This window comes from Apodemus sylvaticus, chromosome X (genome assembly GCF_947179515.1).
Source record: "Apodemus sylvaticus chromosome X, mApoSyl1.1, whole genome shotgun sequence".
NCBI lineage: Eukaryota > Metazoa > Chordata > Mammalia > Rodentia > Muridae > Apodemus > Apodemus sylvaticus.
In genome coordinates this window covers 86,969,052-86,991,173 of record NC_067495.1, presented here as the reverse complement: position 1 = coordinate 86,991,173, position 22,122 = coordinate 86,969,052, and the positions used below count along the sequence as shown (strand labels likewise).

Here is a 22,122-nt window from a genome sequence, read left to right as displayed (position 1 = left end):
TGGCATAAGTTTATTCACAAATTAATATAGCAGAAATATGAGATACTCCATAATGGTTATATAAACATGATACTGCATAACACTCTCTGACACTTTATAACTTGTTGCTTTTGAACTCTGTGACTAAATATCTTTACTTGTGGTTTATATGCTTTAGGCATTTGTAGGAAAATGAGTTATACTATTTACCCTTCAAAGGTCAATACCACAGCCCAACCGAAAGCCATTCCCTTTGCCTAACATCTCTGGGTCTATGGATTATGGCTCAGATGTTAAAGGCTAGACTCACAAACAAAAATAAATCTTTTAAAATAAATAAAATTTCATAATCATGAAAGGAAAAGTACATCACCTAATGTGAGAGCTAACCTAATATTGTTGGTATAATTGCAAAATACACAAGCAAATATTATGTGAAGCAAATACACTTTTAAGGCCCATTAACAAAAACATAGGGTAATCTGCATTATAAACATATTACTGAAACTAGAATAAGTACCCACTACTTTATTTGTTGCTTACTTTCACAGTGTAAAGGAAGATTCCCCCTTTTGGAGTAGAGGGAGAAGTAAATGCCATTTACCTTATTATTCATAAATGCTTTCAGGCACTGAATGACTTTGTACTGATTCTTCTTGTCGATATTTTCTTGCCTAAATCAGTAATAAAAAAAAGTCATATTAGGTTGTGTTTAATTTTTCCCATGTGTAAAAGGTTTTAAATGTTTATTCTTACTGTTTTTTGTCCAGAAGCTTCTCCAGCACATCCAGTAAGACTCCAAGTCCTTCATAGCCAAAGTTGTTAACCCAGCTAAGAATTAAAAAGAATATATAAGTAACTTCTATACTTCGCATATTAGATATTAAAAATAAAATTTTGGTTTTCAAATATGATATCCTGCCTTACTGCAGTTATCTTTTTTCCCCGTGATAAAAGTCTAGACTCTGCAGATGACCCTGATATTCTCATCTTAATCCCAAACCTCTCTTCATGGTTTCCTTGTGCCGATATTGCACTGCATAAGATATTTCACTAGCTTCACATACTTAAGTCAGAATTTATGAGCTAAATTTATCTCCCGCTATTTCTACTCTCACAAATCAACTCCTCCTCCACTCTTCAATATTCTCTTAATAACACCATTACCCTTTGATTCCCTCAGACTTGAAATACTGGCTTAATTGTTTGGCCTGCCATTCTCTTTCACCTTTTCATTTATTCTGGTCATTTCACAAACAGCTGCAGAGCACCTACAAAGTACCAAGTGTATATGCAACATAGATATAATGGGCAACATAACTAAGCCCTTACCCTCTTGGAGCCTACTACCTACAAATAGAGAGGTAGATAATGAATGAGTAACAAATTATATAATCATTAGTGCTTTGGAACAATGAAGACAAACAACTTTTGTTAAACAACAGAAAGGCCAAGATGCAGTTATCAAATACGTGACCAGGAAAAGATTCTAGGATAAGATGCTACCTGAATAACACACTGAAGAGAGAGAATTCTAATGAGTAATTTAGAAAGCTGATTGCTAAGATGTTAAATACTGTGTTTGGAATGCTCCATCAACTCTGTGAGAGGGAATGTATTTGTGGGGTTGGAAACATAGCAGAAGTTCACACATGATTTGTGTTAAAGCACTAGATCATTGGGTATCTAGTTAGGAATGTTTCACCTTCTACCATGCTTCCTCTAAATGCTCCTGTATCCCTTTCATGGTTGATGCTAAAACCTATTTTAACACTATATTAGTTTATCTTAAGATGGCTGAAAAATTCTAGGGAAGGTCTATTTTCTTTTATTCATTTCACATTTAAAATATCTGACTGAACACTTACCTACATTCTTCAGTCCAAATAATCAGTGGAATTACCTCAATGATCCCTTATCCTGACATTTTCATTGAGTCTAATCTACCTGTCCAGCCTGAGACTTTATACCACATTTGCCAATGAAATCAGACAAATTATGATATCAAGACTTCTCTCAGAATTTTCTTTTTTAGTTTATTCTTTCTTCTAAGAACAAAACCATAATACCATCTCTCGAGGCCTCCAAGTATCAAATGACTATTTTTAACCATTAGTGATTTCTGCATACCCTGGAAATCTTCCAAATATGGGTCCTTCTTTAAGAACTCTCTCTATAATCTTTCATTTTGCTTTTATTTACGTATTTATTTACACTCTACATTTTATTACCTTCCCGGCCTACCCTTTGACTGTGTCACATCCCATACTTCATTCCCACCCTCTTGTGTCCCAACATCCTACCTGGCCTCTAAACTCCCTGGGGCCTCCAGTCTCTTGAGGGTTAGGTGCATCATCTCTGACTGAACCCAGACATGGCAGTCCTCTACTATATATGTGTTGGGGCCTCATATCAGCTGGTGTATGCTGCCTGGTTGGTGGTACACTATTTGACAGATCTCGGGGGTTCAGAACACCCAAGATACTGTAATCTCTATACTCTTATCACTTAATGTCAGTCATGGCTTTTATTATATACCTTGCCATTTCATTTGGATTTTAAATTCACTAAATACACTATATTTTCTCAGACATTCCTTTATCATCCACTGTCCCTATTAGAGTAGCTTACATATAACATATGACATAATTGTAAGCAATATTTACCAATTTAAATTTACAACCAATTTTGGTTAAAAGAATAGGCACTTATGTTTCATGGCGTTAAATAAGCACACAGAAGGTTGTAAAATATTCATTAGAGGTTATACTTCCTATATACATATACAAATGCTGCAACATTGAGGAGAGAATACGAGGCCTCATAGAAATCATGTAAGCACTATACCACTGAGGTCATGTGCTTCACAGATACTCAATATATTAAAATAACATGTTTATGTAGTCCAAAGTATTTAAACTTTCTCTGGTGGTGAACAAGCCTGGCTCCTATAGGCTCATGTATTTGAATAATTTGGTCCTTGGTTGGTAGAAATATTTGGGAAGTATGAGGTGATGTAGGAGTGCTGGTTTAGGACTGTCACAGTGGGGCAGGATTTAAAAAGCTCATAAAATTTTGAGTTAGCTACCTGTGCTTCAGGCTCTGAATCAAGGTGCAATCTCAGCTACTGCTCCAGCACCATGCCTGCTAGCCTCCCACAGAGATGGGCATAGATTCTAACCCTCTGAAAGTGTCAAGTCCCTAATAAGTTTTTTTCCTATCTTTTGCTTTCATCGTGGTGTCATAGCAAATATACAAAATTAATGGAAAACAGTGTCCACCTCATATCTACCTATGACAAATATATGAAAATAGCAAAAAATATATTTTATCAGATTATCAGTGAGAGTCATCAGCTTATTGAAGAAGGTATAATTTAAAACAGCTGATAATCAGAACCAGTAACATCCTCAATTGTATGGAAACTCATTTTAAATGAATATAGCTTTTATTTCCATAATGAAAGAAGAAATCAATATGGCATTGTAATGATAACTGGCAGTGAGCTAATATTCATTTGCAACATGTAGTCATCCAATGCAATGAGCTATTTTCTCAATGACTCTTAATAATCAGTGTGTTAGTGGCACAAAGATAAAGGGACATCGGTTCTAAGTATATTGTGTAGTATTCAATTCATCCCAAAGAGAAATCTACAAATATGATCATAGAACAATAGCATGGATCAACCTTAACACTATAGGAGTCTAAACAAACCTTACAGCCTTCAGAATCTGCTTCAACATTTGAGAGGAAAAAAAATCATTGAGTTCTTTAAATTTAATGCTGTTAAATTATATTTGATTGTAAATATTACTCATGTTTTCTTTATATCCAGCACTATTAAATTATTAGGATTATTTCTTCATCCAGGAAAGTATTTGACAGAAGAAAATGATTTATATTTATTCATTGAAATCAGTCACCCACAAATGCCAGACTACCTAAAAATACATGGTTCAGAACATTTTTGATTCATTCAGTGAAAATTATTATTTTAAAAAATTATTGTCATTTAAAAAATGTGTTTCATTTACACAATGGAATACTGCACAGCTATTAGAAATGAGGGCATTCTGAGTTTTGCATGCAAATGGATGGAACTAGAAAATATCATCCTGAAGGATGTAACTCAGACCCAAAAGGACATGCATGGTATGTACTCACTAATAAGTGGATATTAGCCAAAAAACAATACAGAATACCCAAGATATAGTCCACAGAACTCATAAAGGTCAACAAGCTGAAAGGCCCAAGTGAGGATGCCTCAGTCCTCAGTTGGGAGAGAGAGGAAAGCAACCACAAGGATGAGGGAGGAATAGACCTGGGAGGGAAAGAGGACAAGGGAGGGGATTGGGGAAAACCTGATCTGGTATTGGGTGAGAAAAAAGGACTAAAGCCCTGAGGGCCAGCAGAAAGAATGGAAACAGGCAACCTCAGGAGATAGAAGGTTGAGGGGGGACATTCCAGAATGCACCAGACCTGGGAGGTGAGAGACTCTCAGGATTCAAAGGGAGGGACCTTCGATGAAATGCCCTACAGTGGAGAAAGGGAACTTGTAAAGCCCATCTCCAGCAGAAATCTAGGGCATTAAGTGAGGGGTGGAGTTTCTATCCCCAGTCAAAACTCTGACCCATAATTGTTCCTGAATGAAAGAAATGCAGGGATTTAAATGGAGAGGAGTCTGAGGAAAAGAAGGTCCAGTGATAGGTCCAAAGTGGGATCCAGATCAAGGGGAGACTCCAAGACCTGACACTATTACTGGGGCTATAGAACACTCACAAAAAGGGGACCATCATGGCTGCCCTCCAAAAGACAAGCAACTGAAAGAATCAGATGCAGATATTTACACCCAACCAATGGACAGAAGCAGCTGACCCCTGTGGTTGAATTAGGGAAGGCTGAAAGAAGCTGAGGAGAAGGACGACCCTGTAGCAGGACCAGCAATCTCAATTAATCTGGGCCCCCGAGATCTCTCAGACACTGGACCACCAAACAGGCAGCATATATAAGGCCCCAAAAACATATACAGCAGTGGACTGCCAGATCTATGTTCAATCAGAGAAGATGCGCCTAACTCTCAAGAGACTGGAGGCCCCAGGGACTTTAGAGGTCTAGTGGGATAGGGGTTGGGGGTGGGGAACATCCTCATGGAGACAGGGAACAGGGAGGAGGTATGGGATGTTGAACAGTCAGAGGGTGGAATGGAAGGGTGGATAAAGTCTGGAGTGTAAAATAAATAAATAAATAAATAGTAAAAATCAAATTATTCTGAAACTTAAGGGTAAAAGGACAAGTTTACTTATTAAAAATGAGTGAGTAAGAAGTCTCAGCTGAGAATGTAGCTAGACAATGTAAGAGTAAACCTAGACAGATACTGCAGTTTTTATAGTAGAAAAGGACCCCATGAGAAATTTGGTGGTAGTGGAGTGCTGAACTAAACATGGTGTACCCTGATTATACTCAGAAACTCAGTAAGTATCCCCCTTTACCTTTCTATCCTTGCCAACCCCATTCATCTCTGTCTCTCTCAGGCATCAAACAATCTATAAACTTTTGCTATATTCTCTGACATTCATAGCATTAGGTAGGTAAGCATATGCAACAAAACCATATGAAGAAAAAAAAAAGGCAGGATGGAACAGCATTAATTAAAACAAATGTTGGCTAGGTTTCAAGACTGGGCGTTTGTTTGTCTGTTAAAAATGATAACACCCAAACTAAGTGTTGCTCTAATTATGTACCTCAAACCAGCACCATCAATATCATTGTGAATGTGCTAATAATTCAAATTGTAGGGCCATACACAAGAACTATAGAATCAATCCCCAGGAGAGGTGAGATGGCATCCAAGTATGCTTGAATATGATTAAAAGTGACTATAATGCTTGGTAAATTTTAAAACCACTGGCATAGAAAAGTTTTTTTTTTTTTTAATGAATTGCAGGCACTCTTTTGGAAGTGAGACATGGGCTAAAAAATCCTCTAGACTGTGGTATACAATGCCCCCAAACAAAAAACAATCTCACTACCAGAGGATACACAACTAGGATAAAAGTCAAGCTGCTGACACAAGTTTTACAATGTTTATCAATTGCAGCACTTATAAAACACTACTTGGAGCATAAAGAACTGCAATAATACATTTGATTTGGTATTTAAAATCTAACTCAGGAACTGCACTTTAAGTAATAATTGTCCCCATGTTATCTCAACCTGAATAAAAGTTCCAATTCATTGTAGATAACACAAAGTTGCAAGAGATACAAAAGCAGAGAATAATACCAAAGGTCAAAAATATGAAGAATGCTATTTGGTAACTTCCATAATCATCTAGAATAAGATTGTTTCTTTCTTTTTTACTCAGTCACAATTAACACAAGTGTAGTGTAACTTAACAGACATTAAGCAACAAAACCACCACATATTTTTATATAACATCTACCTAACAATTTTTCCAATACCTCACTGAAGATTTCATGATTGCTACAAAGGTACACTGAGTTTATACCTACAAACACAGAATAAATTCCTTCTTTATCTGAAATTTCAGCTGAAAAATTGTACAAGAAAGCTATTCTGAAAGAATGGAGAATAATCAAATATATGTTAATGCCATTGGCATTCCCAAACCTTATTCAACAGATAAGAGAACATCCTTTCCTCCATCAATCCATCAATGGGATGTGCTTTGTGAGCCATTCAAATGATGAGTTAAAATGCCTATATTTTATAGGAGAAAAAACATAGATGTGTGTGTGTGTGTGTGTGCATGTGTAGATCTCACATAGGCATGTGCTTTTGTATTCTATGAGACTTTATTCTGCCTGCTTGAAACTCATAAAAAAAACTAGATTACAAATTATCGACACCAACACCAGGCAGAATTTTGTTTTTCTTATTCACTTAATGCAGAATTGAGAACAGTACCTACATACAATTTGTTCTAATAGATTATAATTTCCTTAGAAATTCCCAAAGAAGACATCCCATCTTTCTTACTGTCTGCATTTATTCTGTCCATCAGGCTCACTAGCAAGATCCTGCTATGTCTGATGTAATTCACACACTATCAAGAGGAGAAAATGCACCCCATTTAAGAATGATCATATTATATAAAAACAAATTTCTTTTCCATATAATTATAACAAGATAGTTTAATATCTCAAGTTATACAAAAATATCTCTTTTCAAAACAAGGTTAACTATAATTTTTTCACAGAAAACACTTTCCTATTTATTAAAATCAATTTCTTAGGCTGCCTAAATTACTCCTGAGAAAGTCAAGGAAATAGCTTTAACTGTATCTATTTTAAATATCAACAGACTAGGCAGTAGGAATATTCTCCTCCACTCTTGCCTTTAAAAGTTATTATAAAAGTATAAAAAAAAGTGATATTCTAGAATGGGATAAATTACGTAACGTGTGAACAAAAAGGAAAATAAACTCCTCAATCTGTAGTAAGTAGGGGAGAAGCAAGAGCAAAATACATTTCACATATTCAAGCCAAAGCCAATTTTATTTTATGTCTTAATATGTCTAAAATTGTGACTATAATTATATTAGGACAGTTGCTAAATCTGATGGCTTAGTGATATAAACATTCAAATTTATAATAAAATGTTAACTTCCACAGGAAAAAAATGTATTGGTTTATTCTTTTAAGCTAAGTAATATAGCTAAAATTCTATCATATACTCCACAGGACATCCAATTTCTGTTGATTTTGTGAATTATGTTAAAATAAAATTATTCTAAGAAATCAAATTCCTAATTTGAAAATCCTGAAAATGAAAACAGAGCTGATAGAGTTTATCTGTCAAAAATAAAAGAAGTCCTTGAATGCAATTTGTGAAAAACAATAGCATTAGCATAAAACTCAGGCTCAAACTCCTTTTCCTAAGCAAATTTGTATATTTTGCTGAGTCTTCTCAGCAGTAAACAAGTGGTAAAGGAAGTTTCTTGCAATGTAGGAAGGGTGAGGAAAGTTGAAGGACAATTGCTCTTTGATGAATACAGAATAGAACTGCAACCTTTTCTCTCACCTACCAGGTACAATGTGAAAACCATGCAATTAACAACTCATTATAGATGATGATTGCTATGTAGACAAATATCAAACAAATTTAATGTTCACAGATATTTTTAGTGCAGGATATCTACACATAGATAATGTGTTAAAAGAACCATTTCCTTGGGTGTTCTTGTGGATTGAATTTTTCATATGTAAATGTTGTTTACTGAGAACGTGATTTTTAAAAATAGGAAGTTTTGTTGTTTTCTGTGTTAATCTTTATGTTTTATTTTAAACGTATCTACTTAAAACTGGGGATTACTGGAGATTATGTATTTTGTCTGAATGCATATGGTTAAATACATTTTTATTCATTGTATTTTAAGTGTTGAAAACTGTACATATTTCTAGTACCCACATGACTTATTCATATACCTGTCCATCATAGACATAAATTTCTCATATCCTTATCAAAGAGCAAAACCAAGCAGAATCTAGCATATTTCAATTGTTAGTTTCCTTCTATTCAAGTTCATTATCAACAACTAATATTAAAAAAATCATTAAACAAGGCCTGTTGCAACAAACATAGAATTCATGCCACTTAGAAGGTTGAATGCAAAGGATCACAAGTTCAAGGTCAGCATGGGTTAGAATATGAAATCAAATCGAGGACAATATAGGCAATTAGGTTTGATTCTGTCTCAAAAGAGAAGCAAGGGAGGGAGAAAGAGAAGAATGGGAGGGCAGACAATCAATATAGGTCAATATATATAATGTTCAGGTCCCAGTATTGTCCCCAAAACAGTTAGTTGATACCAATTTTCAACTGTTTTCATTTCAAAGTGTGAATTATACCGTAGATGCACAAATCAAAACCTGTATGATATCTTCTTTTTATTTATTTTGTGTTCTATCATACAATAAAAACGGGACAGATATCTAAAAATAGACTTTTTGTTGCATAGTATTCTTTCCACTATACTGGAAATATACAGTAGGAGGGTCATAATCGAACTCTGTTTATCCCATCTACCATCCACATAACAAAAATAAAAAATCCAGGAAAACCTACTTTTCTTTTTTACTACATAGGATTATCAAAATACAGAAACTTAAATACAAATATTTTAAAATAACTTCAAAAACTATAGTAGTCATTAATATTTGGCCTAATAGAAAATGTATTAAGTATCTGGAGAATGTGTAATACTGGCTTTTAATATGGGAATAACAGTTCTTGATTGACCTATCTGATGTCTTTACCATCTAGAATGTTGCAGACTGCAATATTCCATCACTTTCTGCTAAACTTCCTTACTTCATTATCTCTTTATGGTTTGCCTTATTTTCATTGATTATACTGAATTTCCAATAAATGCAATCACATCTTTTTGTGTGATCAGCCTCTTACTCTGTCAATGTCTTTTTTCAAAAAGGACTAAGGTCTGTACTAAAGTTCAATAATGAAATTGAAAAGCTCTGTGAGTGATCAAAAATGAAACGAAGGGCAAATAAGATGAAGCACTCTCTTAGAGACAAAGGAGAGGGGCAATGCAGTGGGAGGTAGATGGAGGGGAGACCAGAAAGGGGGATAACATTTGAAATGTAAACAAATAAAATGATTAATAAAAGAAAGATGAATAGTGCTCCATTGTGTAAATATACCACATTTTCTGTATCCATTCCTCCATTGAGTGACACCTGGGTTCTTTCCAGCTTCTGGCTATTATAAATAGGGTACTATTCAGCCATTTGAAACAATGAATTCATGAAATTTTTAGACAAATGTATGGAACTGGAGACCATCATCCTAAGTGAGGAAAACCTGTCTCAAAAGAACACACATGGTATGCACTCACTGATAAGTGGATATTAGCCTAGAAGCTTGGAATACCCAAGACACAATGGACATATCAAATGATGCCCAAGAAGAAGGAAGGAGTAGCTAGATCATTTTTGATTACTCAGAGCTTTTTCATTTCATTACTGAACTTTACTACAGACCTTAGTCCTTTTTGAAAAAGACATTGACACTAGAAAAGCTCAGTGCAGCAGTGTAGGGGAATACCAGGACAGGGAAGTGGGGAGGGGTGGATTGGGGAACAGGGGGAGGGAAGAGGGATTATGGGACGTTTGGAGAGGGGGGATCCAGGAAAGGGAAAATCACTTGAAATGTAAATAAATAATATATCGAATAAAAAAATAGATACATTAAAAAAAAGAAAGATGAAGTATACTGTCAAAGATGATTCCAGATCATACACAGAGGGCTCAGGTTTAAAACTATGATGGGATAAATGAACTTTCCACAATGAAAGATAGTTCAAGGATTAAAATTAAAAATAATAATTTCATGTAATTTCAAGTCTGTTGTAAGCTCACAAACTGAAATTTCCAGCTTCATGCTTATAATAAAAACACTCACAGCATGCAACTAACATGGCTCTTGAATCTTCAGAGGACTGTTTGGTAGTTCATATTTATCTAGTAGCCTTCATATTGATGTCTCAAAAATGTATAGTCACAGGATTGAAATGATAATCCTTATGGAACTGGTCCTTGCTCCTCAAAATCAAATATGCTACAACAGTGTATTTTTGACAACCTGGCTCATTTGGAAGGAAAAAAAAGTCATGAACGTGAATAGTGGAATCAACATGTGAATTATTATTACTTGTTAATAATTTAAAAATAATACATTCAACTAGCAGACAATATGATAAATGATTTCCAAAGTTCAACAACAACAAAAAAGAATAACTAGTGGCAATTAATTATATATTTCATAATGGCTAATGGAGATAATTTTTAATGTCCATAGCATAAAAAATTTTGATAAGTGTTTGGAGTGATTTATGTTTCAATTACTCTGATCTGATCATTACACATTACATACACGTATTAAAATGTCAAAGCCTACCCTGTAAGTATATAAAAATAGCAATAGTCAATTAGAAGTTAAAAAGTAATAGTAGATAAGTATATTAATAAAAGAACAATGACTGACCATAATACATCCTCTATACTATTATCAGGTGAAAGAAAAGATTAATAAATAGACTAACAAAATACTTTTAAACTTAGTGTTTCTGAAGGTTAAATATTATCCCAGGGTGGATGTCTATTCATTTTAAAACCATTATGCTATTTTTTAATCAATGTTCCTAATGCTGGGCTTCAAAACAATACAAATTTCTTAAACATTAATGTCTAATACAAATTTAGATCTGAATTTATTTCAAGGTATTCATTTATTTTTTGACAAATGCTAATTCACATAGGGGAAATTTATGATAACATCAATTTTTGAAAATCTGTTTACAGTTCTTCAGTACCTTTTCATAAATAAATATTGAAAACAACTGATTTAAAATGGGTCTCAAAGAAATTCATTAGGTAGCTTGACATAAAAAAAGTTTCAGTACAATATTAAACAAACTGCCCTGGACTTCTATTCAGAACCAAGAGATATAGACCACAAAGCAGGGGGGACGTGGAAGCAATATGAATATTATCAGCAACACTGGATTTTATAGAACAGATCTAATAATTAGATATAGGTTGATTTGGAATGAAAAAAGGTTTTAAACTCATATCCATGTTATAGGTTATTATACTACCTCACCCAAAGCTTGTTTACATGTAAAAGAACACTATAACATCTTGCTCTCTTCTCAATGTTGCCTATATCAATTAAATCTCAATACAAGTTTTTCAGGTTGAAACTATCTGATGTGAAAGGCTAGAAGCCTAAACACTTGCTGATAGGTGGACAATCTCTCCTGAATTAACTGCTACCTACCATTAGAAAAACAGCTAGAATGACTGAGCAACTACTGTTGTCTAGGGCACATGAATCTAATCTTAACAAACCACAGAATACTTGGCTCTCCTAGGTGTTAGCTGGCATCTTAATTGTGAATTGTCAGCTATCCAGCTGCTATCAATTGTGTAGCTAACATGATAGATATGCCCGGGGGAGAGCCTTCTAGGCATTTCCAAAGTATGATACACCTTCATAGCAGGATAGGAAATAGGAAATCTGCAAACTAGTAGTACTATTGCTGTAAGTCTGTTTAGAAACATAATGACCTTAGCTCCATGTAGGAAAAACAAAACCTCATTCATGGAGATCCTCTTTGTTTTATAAAAAATTATTTAACTATGATGTGGAATATCTATCATTGTAAATTAATCATGAAATAAAATTATTCACATTCAGAATTAGAAAGCTGACCTCCTCCCTTTAAATAACAAATGCATAATCATTTGTCAGGTACAAAATTCTGTCTTGCAATACTTTGCTACCGATAACTCTTCTGTAAAAAGTACTTACACTCATATAATTATGCCACAAGGACCAGACTTTGGGGATTGAACCACATTCTCTAACAATTTTAGATAGTTATTATATATATTCAAATATCATGTAAATGAAAAAATCTGACCTTTATGGATCTTTACATGATCCATATGTCATGGGAAAATGTAACAAATGCAATCACAAGAGCCACTATTTATCTTAATGTGTACTGTAGCTCACCCATTAAAATAATACTTCAAAAACTTCATTAGAATTGAGTGTGCCTAATTTTTTTAAACTAATATAGGACGCAATGATCTGTTTTCCTTCGATTATAAGATATGACGCTGAGTGTGCATAAGCAAAAATTGCATTTTAACCTAAAATTTCATGATTAAAATTTAGTCTATTAATATTTAAAGTAGTTTTGTAAAATTAACCTGTACGTGTTTGATACTAACTGATAAAGTTAACCGAAATTTGAAGAGAAGACATATAAGTTGGCATAGTCACAATGACTGCAGCATTTTATTTTCTGTGTATCAACAAACTACTACTGGTATTCTAAAACAAGTCACATACTAGAAAGTTAAAGCAAACAGATTCTAGACATCAATATTAAAACCTGCTTTAGTAATTCTATTCTAGTCTTGCTGCCTTCTGAACCTTGCTTACATTTTTAAGTCCTGTTTCCATTTCTACATCATAAAATGTGTCTTTAATTATTCCATTTTTATAGGTAACTCCCTGTAAAGTGTTCTAAGAGTATTGATCTGTACCTACTTTTATATTATTTCTCTAAGTGGTGTTAGCTGCGTTGTCAAGCTTTTAAAAAGTTTAATAGAAGCTGTTTAAATAGTTATTAACATTCATAATAGAGAAAATACTGTTATTGCCAATTTGTAGTACTGTTGAAAGTCAGCTACTTTCATTACAATGATTATGTTAAATGCATATTTATTAATACGCTAGGAAACATGTTTAAATCTACATGAAAGAAACTAACAAGAAGAAAATATGTCTGAGACTAGTACACATTCGTAAACTTGAAAGAATTTATTTTTCTTCTTCTCACAGATGTGATAACATTTACCAAAGAAGCTGGAAATGAGCACAGACATTTTGCCTAGTGTTTGGCAGAAAACTAGATACTAAGCAAATCATAAGAAAACTTTCCAAATGTGCTAACATACCCCTTAAGCTACAAGGCTATTTTGATAAAAACTATGAAAAACATTCTATGCAATCATAATTATATCATGGTATGCTTTTACAATATGTTTAATTATTCTTCTAGAATGTCAAACATATATACAATGCGTTTTGATCACACTCACCCCTTATTTCCTCCCTCTGACTACCACCAGTACACTTTCTATCAAATCTTCATGTTTTCCCTTTTAAATGGCATATCCCACTGCTTGAAATTAGTTCTGGCTATGTGTGTATGTATGACTATGAGACAATGCACTGAAACAAGGATAACCTAGTGGAGATCACACCAATGAAGAAAAGCGGCTCTCCATCCCCTTGTAGTCATACATTGGGAATAGCTTCTCCACAAGGAGTAGTAAGGCCTTTTGTGCCACATAACCATCCTGTTACAATTTTGAATGGCTTGTCCTCTTACTGTTCTTATGCAGGTAACAACAGGTAATATGAGTTCATGAGCATAGAATCCAAGTCATGACCAATATTTCACACAACACTCTCCCCTCCAGCTCTTACATTTTTATACTATTCCTAAAAATAGGATTTGCATTTCTCGTTATGTATTGAGAAACCACTCTGACAAAGCTTTATTTCTTCACATTTCTCTGGCTCCTCATGAAACATATTGCCAAATATCTATGTATCCTATAATGGTTTGACTGGGAAGAAATGTTTCAAACTCATTGGTCATTTCCCACAAGGCATTGCTTCCTTTTATAAACTTTAGTAAGGGAATATATACAAATCTATAAGCAAATTCCTATTCAATCTAAATCATAGTCTAATGCAACATATGATGAAAGACTGGGCTTTCTTTTACTGTGAAAGAATACAGATATTTTTATGGTATTAAATTGAGTTGTAAACCTTGCATTTCATTAAGTATCTGTGAAACTATCAAAAGATGATTGGGCCAGGTGGCACATGACTTTAATTGCAGCACTCAGGAGGCAGTGGCAAGTGGCTTCCTGAATTTAAGGACAGAGTGGATTACAAAGTGAGTTCCAGGCCAACCCCAGGGTACCTACAGAAACCCTGCTTTGAAAATCAACCACGGACACGGACACACACACACACACATACACATTAACAAGCACACAAAAGTCTATTGTGTTAAGCCAACACATTCCACTCCTATGTAGAGGATGTTCCATTTATTCTCTTACTCTATTTCCAGCTAAAACTGCATGGGCACAAAACAGTGTCAGAATAACAAAAACTCTTTCTCCCTACTTGAAAATCAGGGTTGTAACTGATGGTAGGTCAATACCCATATTAAATCACACATTTTTTGTATATAAGTTACACGGTATCAGTTATCATGAAACAAATAAGAATGCCAGTGGGTCTTTTCCACAGAAGAGAGTAAAATTAGAAGTAGAAAAGCAGACCTATGAACATGAAACTATTATAGAATATACATGATGATGGAATGCATAGTAAGGTTGGTGATTTGGCAAGCTAACTATAGCTGATAAAAGAACATTTTCAACAATTGCCTTTAGCAGAAAATAATATCATTGAACTACTTTCTTGGCATTTTAAATAAATAATACATAAATTTGAAATTCTTAATTGCATTAAATATTAAAATTTCTATTATTTAATAACATAGTAAAACCTTTCTGAATGTATGTGTGTGTATGGTTTTTTTTTGAAGAAACTAGATCCTGAATACAAAGAAAATTCTTATAATTTTTGGTAATAATGGAAATCATACATAAGAGGAAAAATAACTGGGTTCTTTTAAAGATTTGGTTCAATTTATTTATTTTTTTATATTCATGTAATTGTATTTTTTTACATTTTTTATTCGATATATTTTTATTTACATTTCAAATGATTTCCCCTTTTCTAGCCCCCCACTCCCTGAAAGTCCCGCAAGCCCCCTTCTCTCCCCCTGTCCTCCCACCCACCCCTTCCCACTTCCCCGTTCTGGTTTTGCCGAATACTGCTTCACTGAGTCTTTCCAGAACAGGGTAATTACACAAAAATATTACAATCTTCTTTCTTCAACATTTAAAAAATGTCTGAGGAATGGGTGCCAGGCATGTTGGTGGCACATGGTGGATTGTCTCTTGTGAGTTTGAGGCTAACCTTGTCTACATAATGAGTTCCTGACCAGCCACTACATCACAATGAAACCTTGCCTAAAAACAAAAAAAATCTGGAGTTTGGGGGAATGGCTCAGCAGGTAAAGCTTGAATGCTCATTTTGCAGAGTACCCAGTTTTTGGCTCCTACTACCCACATGACAGCTCACAATCATAGGTAACATCAGTTCCAGGAATATGAAACCCTCTTTGAACTCAACTTGCACAACACACACACACACTATGCACATATATACATTCAAGCAAACATTCATACACATAAAAAGGATACAAGGCATGAGTTATTTCCCATTGAGTTACTGGATAAGGAGGTCTACAAACAACAAAAACTATAGATCTTGGCTTGTTTACCCACCATAACTGCATGGTAAGACCCCTATTTGTAACAATGCTGCATATTTTGGCTGTAGGACATGTTATCCTGTACTTTGATTCTCATAATTAAAGGGATCAAAGTTTAGGTCTGGCTATTCTGAGTTTTTCAAAGTTAACTTTCAGAAAGTTATCTGAAGGTAAAGACAGTTTGACGTCTTTGTTCTAACATTCAGTACCTAACACCTTAGCAGACATGTAAGAGTTGAGTATGTGCTATGTTCAAAATATGCCTTTCTCACATTGATTTTTTTTTTCTAGATGAAGGTACTTAGAAAGTTACAGATGCTGAAAGGGTGGTTTGAACTGATGCCTCCCAACCCCCAGTTTACCCGTAGAAACCATACAAATTCCTGTGAAAAGGAAGCCTTTTGTGCACTAAGTTAAAAACATAGCCCCTTATCTATTATGAAGAACTGATGCTGTAATGAGTTTGTGTACACAAAATCTATCATCTAATAGTTTTATATGCCTCTAGAATTAGCTGTTTCAAATCAGAACTATTCTCTTAACAAATTCATTGGTCTTTGTGTAAAAGATATAATAGCTTTGTGTCTTGACCATTTATTTGGGGCTTAACTGTCTTGTGGTCATCACTATGTTCATTTAAAATAAAAGTTATGGTTTCTGCTAAGAAAAAGATATTTTTTTAAAATTATTTGGGTTAAGCAAATAAACACTCAATGGCTAAAATGCCTCTAAATCTGTAGAGAAATAACTACTTATCTTTATAAAATAATTCATAGATACTAAGTTAATTCTGACACTCACAAAAATCATATCGAAAATAAGCAAAGGAAACTATCAAGCAGGCAGATTTATATTGAAAGCTTTCAATTCATTTGCAGATGCAGTAATGTGTAATGCAAGTACACTGACTTAGAAAGGAAAGCGGGAACATAAGGAGCAGAAATCCAATTTCATAGCTAGCATTCCAATATAACTCAACCATATAAAACTCTAGCTCTCAGGATTTGTAACTACAAAATGAAGGGGTTTTTTTTTGTTTGTTTCTGTTTTTGTTTTCTTTTTCAAATAAGGAAAACAAAACCAGCAAAATGCAGTTACATAAAGAAGGCTAAAGCAACAAAATTTTATATTTTCCAGTTTTAATGAGATAGTGCCATTTCCTGGAATTAACTGAGGTTTTGTTTTGATGTTTCAATAATTTAAAGCTAATATCCCTTTGCATAATGATGTTAGACTGAACATTTATCCACTTAGAAATTCATCATAGAACTTTAGTTGAAAACAGGGTGTTTCTAGTTCTAAAATAGGGATTACAATAACATTTCTACAGGATCAGAGTAGGCCCTAACTCTATTTAAAATGTCCTCATAAAAGACAGACAAGTGGTCCAAGATAAAGAAACCATGTGGAGTCAGAAGCAAAGGCTGGATTCAGCTGTCACAAACCAAGAAAATCTAGGAGCTGGACCAGACAAGAAAGAGCCTCGTCTGGGGTCTTGGAGGAAGCTCAATGAAATGACTGTCTGCTTTGACTGTGCAAGACAAAATTTTTACTCTTTTAAACAACTCAGTTTGTAGTGATTGTTATAAAAGCCATAAGAGATTAAAAGGATGACACCCAGTGATCCCTAACTTCAGAGAATGTTTAACTGTTACATAATACACTTTACTCAAAGTGATTTATCTTTGTATGTACTGCTTATTTTATGTGTATAACTTAATTCACATACTTTATTATGGTCCTTGGTTTCCTTTTAAACTGGTTTCCTTTTTGTTGTTGCTTCATTTATTTCATTTACATATTTGTTTCTATCTACTAGGAAGATTAATCTGTTGTTTGCTGTGCTGGCTTGTTTGCTTATTTGTTAGATTCAGAAAGGGAGGCTAAGCCTTTTAAACTGGAAAGTAACTAGAGAGCAAAGTTGCCTGACTTAAGGTGGTTTTGTCCTGGTTCAAGTAAAAAGTCTATTCCGTGGTGCACTATGGAGTGGATACTGACACTTCAAAGGAATGCAACTAGTCTTCTTTAACATAGAAACTGCTAGGAATGTGAGTGAACCATTTCCTTTAGCACATCTACACACTCAACTTAAAAATCAATGTTAATCTTTACTATAGGTCCTAAATGGGGGGCAACATTACCCTATATTTCCAGTACTTACTTAGACCTGTGATATATCCATTTAGCATAATCACTAAAGTTACAGAGTAGGCAGAAACCTTATTTAACCTGTAAACATGAAAGAAAATAAATCATAACAATGAATGTATTCATAAAATTAAGAAAAAATTTGTATGTGTTGATAAATAGGAGACTTTTATGCCAGACTCCCTTCCAGTCTTTGCCAAAGTGTTGTATTTACGTCTGATGCCTATCTTTTCCTGAATCTTTTTAATTTATCCATTTTAAATAGCATTGTCCATAAGGCTTCACCCTGTCCAGTTATTATAAAAGCAGGTTTTCTTAAGAGAAATTATAGAGGATATCAGATACAAATCTGATCAAGATCAAGAAAGGGACATGACCATGTTGTTTTCTGAGAGTCTCCACCCAGCAGCTGACTCAGACAGATACAGACATCCACAGCCTAACAGTGGTTGGAGCTCATGAACTCTTATGGGAAGACTAGGAGAAAAGATTCTGAGCCCTGAAGGGAATTAGAACTCCATGGAAAGACCAACAGAGTCAAGTAACCTGAACACTTGGAGCTTTCAGAGACTGAACCACCAACCAAAGAACATACACAGGCTGGACCTAGGCCTCCCTGCTCATATGTAGCAGATGTGAAGCTTGGTCTTCATGTGGGTCCACAACAATTGGAAGAGGAGCTGTACCAATACCTGTTGTCTATACCTGGGATATGTTTTCCTAGCTGGACTGCTTTGTCTGATCTCAGTGGGAGAAGAAGCTCCTAGCCTATTAGAGACTTGAAGAGCCAAGTTGGATGGGGGAGGATACAAAGGGAGTCCCACCCGACCAGAGGAGAAGGGGAAGGGAGTGGGAGGGAGTGACCAGAAGGAGGGCAGTAAGTGGGATGTAAAGTGAATGAGTTAAAATCAATGAATTAAAATTAAATAGAAACAAACAACAACAACTAAGTCAAACAAAAAGCAACATGGTATCTGAAGATAAAGACTCTGGCCTAAGTTTGAATTGTCCAATGAATGTCTCATTATAACCCACAATAGACATAAAAATCCTTTATACTGTCCTATTTCTCCACAAAAGGAAATGTAAAATGGAAGCATTGTATTTGCATTTCCTCAGGCTTCACCTTGAATACACTTGTTTCGTTCTATCTCCTTCTATATCAGTTTTTCCTTGGAATAGAAAATATGAATATGTTTGTTCTGAGTGTATGTCTATGTGCCATACACATGTAGTGTCAGAGAAAGGCAGAAGAGGGCACTGGATGCTTGAGGACTGGGGATACACAGACAGTTGTGAGCTACCATCTGAGTGCTGGGAATTGAACATGGGTACTCTAGAAGAGTAGCCAGTACACTAAACTTCTAAATCATCACTCTAGGCTCAAAAAATAGTCTTTTAATGAGATTTAAATGATAGCTTTCAGCTAAGGAAAGACAGCTTCATACACATACCTTAACCTAATACAAGGGTATGGTGTTACCTCTTTCTCCTCTCTCTAAAACCATACATATGTATAGTATCTGGCATACACTCCATGTTAATATTAATTGTATGCTCCTTTTTTGCATATTCATAACTTGCAATACCATGACTTGTGTAAAACGTGTGCTACAACCAACATATATATTCAACGCGTATGATAAAGCAATGGAATCTTTTACCTGATGGCATTTTCCATGGACTAACTTTCAAGTCAGTGTGCTGACTGGTATCTAAAATGCTCACCACATTTGCAGAAAAAGAATCCAAAGCCACACTCTCAGGAGGTAGAGCTAGACCAATTAACTGTGGCCCATACTTTTTACTTCCTTTCTAGACAATAAAATTCTAATTTGATTAGCAATTGATGTTTAGCCCCTAGTGTGACAAGTACTTTTGCTGGCATGCTGGATGTGGTGGCCTGGCATGAAGGGCTTTGCCAAAATAATAACAAATAGAAATAAGAGATTCTCTAACAAAATCTGAACTGGACAATACAAAAAAAAAAAAACCCATGTAGTTAACTCAAATAATCTAATACTGGAGAATCAATGTCAATATTTGAAACTCAGACAATTTGCCCATAACTTGCTGCACCTGAGTGACATGAAGCTTATGAAAAACTACCTGGGTTCTGGTGCTATCTTAGCATGCCTAATGGCTTATTATATCATCCTCCCTCCTATTCCTAGACTTCTTTATTACAATGGCTAACCTGGTAAATAGTTGAAGACATCCTCTCAAAATATGTATCTTATCCCTACAGTTGTGGCTAATAAGCAGGACCACTAGGGAAAAGGAACATTGGAAAAATCATTACCACTCTAAACAAAATTGAAATAATATGCACTTTGTGGCTGGGCAGTTGAAAATTACCTTTGAAAAATGTTACATGAAACAAAAACCTAAAAGAATTCTAAGGAATACATATGGGAAGGCTGAGCCCTCAAAATTAAAGAGAAAGGTTGGCTAGCTTCTTTATTGAAGGGTACATATTACAACATAAGTTCCAAGACAAAATATCAAGTTAGCATCCAAAATGAAAAGAACTTTAGGGTGAAGGTTGGCTGTTGGGGGAGAGAGGGGAGGGGAGCCATATTTCTGTAGATAATAGAACCAAACGAGAAAGAAAAAAATTAAAGCCTGCCACTAGCCAACTGAATCAGATCCAACAATTACAACAGTGACTTATAGCTACAGTCATAAATAGCAAATCCATAGCTCCAGGATTCTGCATTTATATTAGGTGTTATAACAAGGTAATGATTTATCTTCTACATCATTTCTTTCAGCACCACGAATCTAAGGAAAGCAGGTCCTTAATTGCCTTACCTCCAGCGTGATTTTCACTAGGAAAGGTAATGGTTTTAGAAAGAATTAATGCAGAATTCCTTCTATATTAAAAACTATATATTTCAAAAATGTCTTCTAGGAAGCACCAGCAATGTGAAGCTGTTGGATTGCTCCAAGATGGCCAAGATGAAAGATATATTGAAGGGATTTCTGAGCCAAAAAAAGAGCACAGTGACTCATTGTAGTCATCACAATAGGGTTTCCCACCCAAAGCACCATGGACAAGCCCACTATCACACAGTATGCAAACCAACCTCATGTATACCTTGCTCAGGTAGGCACTAAGCACCATGGGTAAAATTAGCACAGAGAATGACCTCATTTCCTTCTAATTCACTACAAGAATAAATTATGGTTACAACAGAAGACTATTTCATTATCTGTTCATGAATCCTGATAACAACAAATAAGACACTTTGTGAGTGGTTAATGTAATGGCCTCCTCCCCCCAGGAATAGTAATATCAATCAAGTCAGTTGGAATATGGAGTTGCTTATGAGCCGAAGAAGAATGTCAGTGTTCAATTGTATGCTGACAGTTCTGCTCACCACACAACAGGAGTCCGTCTACTGTTCCAATCAGTTCCTAGGAAGGCTTGGTTCTCATTTCCACACACTAAAGCAAGAGCTTAGGAGAAGCCCATACAAAGAATTCTTCTGAACTCTGCTTAGTTTTGTCATCCTTTGAAAATGTTGGGGATTTTTCTTTAACTAAAGTAACAGAATTATAAAAATAACTTTCTAAAGAACAGGTTTACTCTGATAGTCATTTATAAATATCTTAGTAGGTAGGGAAGAGATGACAGATAAATATTCGAGTGGTCTAGCAAACACAGGCCAGAGTATGGCAAACATGTCACAGACAAATCTTGCATTGTACACTTCTGCTCCCATTAAACTGTTATATTACATTACTAAAGCTAGCCACCAAGGTCCATTCCCTTATTTGGCCATTTCCTCCTTTGGAAATTGACTACCAATGTTCAGCTATCAAAGTAGTAAAGTCCAGAAATCAAAAGCCCTCTTTTGGCCACCTTAATTAATATGTCCAATTAAAATTAATGAACTCATCAGAACACAGGAGTTTCCCTTTCCCTTTATAAACTGTCATTTGTCTATGGGACATATGTGTCTCTTCTCTATCCAAAATCAGTCCTTTGTTCTTCCTAGGAA

General features: G+C 34.9%; 1 protein-coding gene across 3 annotated transcripts in view; it reads right to left on the bottom strand.

Moving 5' to 3' along the window:
* Diaph2 (diaphanous related formin 2) overlaps positions 1-22,122 on the bottom strand; it is a 714,153-nt gene that overhangs the window by 513,556 nt on the left and 178,475 nt on the right. For all 3 annotated transcript variants that reach the window (XM_052170671.1, XM_052170672.1, XM_052170673.1), the window contains 2 exons: positions 736-810; positions 584-653 (listed from right to left, as the gene is read on the bottom strand). In XM_052170671.1, coding sequence (XP_052026631.1) covers positions 584-653; positions 736-810 — 145 coding nt within the window. The remainder of the gene's footprint in view (positions 1-583; positions 654-735; positions 811-22,122) is intronic.